General features: G+C 43.4%; 1 protein-coding gene across 1 annotated transcript; it reads right to left on the reverse strand.

Annotated features, from left to right (window-relative positions):
• Positions 1-287: 287 nt before the first annotated feature.
• LOC140464220 (urotensin-2 receptor) lies at positions 288-3,194 on the reverse strand. Its single transcript, XM_072559067.1, has 2 exons — positions 1,990-3,194; positions 288-408 (listed from the first exon to the last, which is right to left on the reverse strand). Exon 1 carries the CDS (start codon positions 3,145-3,147, stop codon positions 2,032-2,034), a length of 1,116 nt encoding a protein of 371 aa, XP_072415168.1. The 5' UTR covers positions 3,148-3,194; the 3' UTR covers positions 288-408; positions 1,990-2,031.
• Positions 3,195-4,628: the final 1,434 nt, after the last annotated feature.

Raw genomic sequence — 4,628 nt, forward strand, 5'->3', positions numbered from 1 at the left:
AATATTTTAACCATGCTTCATGCCTCTTCCTCATTTTAGTTCCTTAATAGAACTAATATTTCCCCTAATCAGTACTTACATTCATGTAATACAAAATGTTTTAGGGTTCAATTTAATGTTTATTCTTTTTTTTGTAATATCTGCTTTATTTGCTTTTCAATTCCCTCCCTATACTTTCCATAATAATTACTTTCTGCTTTACAACTGACTTCGTTTTCCTGTTTTACTGAAAACGTTTAGCTCTCTTGTCACCCAGGGTCTATGATCTTTGAGTACTCACCCTTTTCCTTTTAAAGCAATTTGCTTATATTTTCTGGCCTCAATCAGTAATAAAACTTGACAGTTTGGCTGGGTGATACCTTGACCAGTCTTCCTGGGGGATAATGTATTTTCTTCCTCAGCTGGAACCTGAATATAATATGCAAACGTTGCTTTTTTTAAGATGTTAGAAATAGATTTTTGACAACAGTGATAATTTGTGAGCAATCTGTACTTTAGGTAATAGGTTGCCACATTTCCTTCATGTTATTTGTATGATCAGTTAGCATATTGCTTATTTTAAAAATGTACTCTATAAGGTAGAATAAAACCATCTTCATGATAGAGTGTTTCAAAAAACTATCCCAGTAAAAAAAATTATGCTAGTTTTCCATTGAAATCATAGACCTGCATTTCAAATTATCCTTCAAATGAAAATATCATGTGGTACTTAAGCAGTAATCCTCGCCAGTCACAATACATACATTTCATTATTTTACATTGAGTATATCATATCCATTATAATTTAGTTGAATTGTGCAGAATCCTCTTCTGAATTTTAACATGGGAGTTTTCCATCAATAGCCATGATCTTTCTATTGTGTTACTTGCTGAAAGTTATAACCCAATAGTGGGTATCGTAAGAGGATATTGCGAAAACCAATACACAATATTATTTATGAATATTTTAGAAATTTTGTGCCCATGATAAAGCATAGAAAAGAAAATTACTTGAAGTGTGGACTTCCCTATTCATATAATCAGATTATTTGTGGAAATGTTTCTAAAACTGTACTATGATGGAAAAATTGTTGTGAAGCAAAATTTCCCAACTGTGATGGAAATAAAAGTTCTGAGAACACACTGTTCAAAATACTGGGACAGGACAGATAACTTGCCCTTAGCTAAAGTGAACTGTAATCATTTTAGGCAGAAAAATAACGAAGATCAAATGTGTGCAGAACAATCTTACATTTGGGTGACGTTAATCAAAATTTTACTGCAATCTGAACGTGTGATCTGTGCAAATAGTTTAAGTAGGCAGCTTTACATTATTGCAGATTAACAGCAATGAAAACACAATTTGAAATTAAGTTGTCAATTTCATTTTGTTTTTGGCTGAATTTTCTGACAGATATAAATCTTAAACAACTGATATTTTGGTTGATATTTTGCTTCGCTCCAAGTACAAAGTATTTTAAATGAGTTGATTAGTAAATGATCGAGCACAAGACAGCCCAGATATTGAGTGCATGAAAAGTCCATTTCAAAGGAAGATATATTTAGGGTGGAATTTCCTTTTCCCGGTTTTAATTGAAAGACTGTTCGCTTTAAATGGCAAAATGCCAAGTTTGGGGACTGAATGGCTTTATTTAGCATTGCTTTCATCCAATAAAGATAGGCAAGTGTTAACGAATATGTTACAGAGATATTCCCTTGAAAGTGCTAGTTCATTGATGTGGGATTTTGGATGAGTTACAGCAAAAGCTTTGATCATGTTTTAATCTTCAGAAATTGCACTTTAAAAAAAAACGGGCTGAGACCTTATTATGAGTCTTCCATGTGGTGATTTGAAACGAGATATAGACATACTTAGAAAAATAACCCTTCAAGTTCAGTGTTGCTTTTCTTTGGTATTGTATTTAGTGCCGGAGTTCTGCTTCTCTCCTGTACACCTGGATACAAGGGGCGACAACCGAGCTTGAAGTTGAATTAAAGTTGCTTACTTACCTGAGCGTTCGAGCACATTTCTATTTGTCCTTATAAACAGAGTCATTTCGACCCTTTCAAATGACCCATGGCTATTGATTCGGAGGAGTTGCTGGTCTGGTTACAGGAGGAGATGGACTTTAGGGACGGTCGCAGGCTGGCGTGCCTTTTAAAGGATGCGGATGCCGACCTTTGAAAATGCCTCTGCTTGTTTTTCATGTACTCCTTGTAGTTCTTGGTGAGCAGCGTGTACAGGAAAGGGTTAATGCAGCTGTTGCTGTAGGTCAGGCAGGTCATCAGGTAGTTGATACAAGTTACTGTCCGCCGAGTCAGCTTTAAGGATTTGCAATAGAGGCGGATGAGCTGCCAGACCCAGAAAGGCAGGAAACACGCCCAGAAAACCACCACGATGCCGAATATCATGAGGACCACTCGCTGCTTGGATGACCTGCTGTTGCCTCTCTTAGAGAGAGTGTTTCTTTGGGACTGCAGGTAGGTCCGTGCTAACTGGGTGTATAGGAAGCCGATGATCACCCCGGGCGCCACAATGCTGGTGTTGAACAGCACTGTCAGGTAAATGGTGTAGGTCTGCCCAGTCCAGGTTGGGGCGCACATTCGGCGCACAGTACCATTCTCCCTCCTGCTCTCCTGCAGATTGACCATGCTGGTCACGGGCAGCGTGAGGAACAGGCTGAGCAGCCACACCGCCCCGGCCATCGCCTTCCTGTAACCCTGAGAGCGCTTGACCATGGCCAGCGGCTTGACCACGGCCAGGTAGCGCTCGGTGCACATCACGGTCAGGGTGAAGATGCTGGCGTGCATGGTCAGCAGGTCGAGACTGAGCAGGAGCCGGCAGCCCAGGTCTCCGAAGTACCAGCTCTTGGCGAGTGAGGTGCAGACGATGAAGGGGATGGTGGAGAGGTAGAGCAGGTCCGCCAGCGCCAGGCTCACGATGTAGATGTACATGGAGGCGGCGGAGCGCATGGACTGGCACATCAGCACCAGGGTGTACACATTGCCTGCCAGGCCGGCCACACACATGAAGGAGAGCACGGTGCCGAAAGCCGAGGTGAGCATCAACTCGTCCTTCGCCCTCAGGCTGGACGGGGAGTCGGATGCTGTCAGGTTCTCCGAGCTGTTGGGATACATGTTGTCCCGGGCAGGCGGCAGCATGCACATGGCTGGAGATGGAACTTCACACAGCAGCTCTCTGCTCACTGCGTCAGACAGAGCCCTGCAGTTAACTCCTTAACTCTCTCCCTGTCCTAACTCCCAGCTCAGCTCCACACTCACCGACCGGATCCACTGGGCAGGAACACTTGGGAGGCTCTACATCTCCCTGTGGCTGACCAAACCGTTTTTAGCAGAATTCAGGTGAAGATGGCATACAGCAGAATGCAAATACTGTGTCAATTGTAGTCCATCATTTCAATAAACATAGTTTATGTATAATAAAACCATATCTGGGGTCTGTGGTTGATGTACTCATAAAATAAAGGGCGTTTGAATCATGACTGCTTAATTCATCAATTCTGAATAAGGGTCACAGGACTAGAAACGTTAATACTGCACATACCTGCTGAGATTCTCCAGCAATTTCTGTTTATTTGTCTCATCTCTGGCGGCCACAGTTCTTTGTTTTATTTTAGTGTTTAAGGCAGGGGTTTCACGAAAAATTGGAAATTGAAAGTGAGATGTAATTTTCGACAATAGTTCTCAAGATTCGCCTTTTAGGTAGAAACGCAGCCCAAACATACTTCCTTTTATGGAGATGCAGACCAACGTTCAGCCAGAGACAACGAGAAGCGCAACTCAGTCAAAGATGGAGACCAGAGACAGGTAGGGTTTAGGGCCCGTCTGCAATGCGGGGGTCAGGGGAGGCAGAAATCCACAGGAGCACAGAGTTGGAACAACAAGATCTTTCCCAGGAAGAGGCGGATAGTGTGTGTGGGGGCGGGGGTGGGGCGTGGAGGTGGTGGTTTGGTACAAAAGTACTTCGGCAGGGGTGAGGTCATGGAGGTGCGTTTAAAACCCAGAAGGACTGGAGGAATTTGAGAGCCGCAGGGAATCGGAACCATTGAAGGTCAATAATAGGTAATCTCCTCTGAGGGGCATTCCTGATGCTTTTGCCTGAAACGTCGATTTTCCTGCTCCTGGGATGCTGCCTGACCTGCTGTGCTTTTCCAGCAGCACTCTGATGGAAACTCTGCAGTCCTCACTTTCGCCTAATAAAAGGTAAGCTGCAGAGTCTTTGACATCAACTGGCCCCTCAATTCAGGGGTGTCATCTCCTCAGGGCGAAGATCGTAGGTCTTCAAGGAGAGGCTCATTCTCAATCCAATGATCTTTGGGGCACATGGGGTGTGGCACCACACATGGGGTGTGGCATCGCAAATGTTAGTGGGATCCAGGGTGCAGGGTTTGCTGCCTTTTATTTTCTCTCACTGCTTTGCCTCACCATTTTTTTCTTTACCCCCACACTAGTGCTTATATTTTCCTCAGCACCCATGTTGCATGTGCCCTGCTTCATCATCAAGGTATTTGCATGCAAAGTAAGTTAATTTGACAGGCAAGTTATTGAAAGATTGGTTATAAGGTCCTCCCAGTCATTAAGATCATACTGCCATGCTTCAAGGGGAGCTTCAAACATACTTTGTAGCT

The sequence above is a fragment of the Chiloscyllium punctatum genome, chromosome 39 (assembly GCF_047496795.1).
Source record: "Chiloscyllium punctatum isolate Juve2018m chromosome 39, sChiPun1.3, whole genome shotgun sequence".
NCBI lineage: Eukaryota > Metazoa > Chordata > Chondrichthyes > Orectolobiformes > Hemiscylliidae > Chiloscyllium > Chiloscyllium punctatum.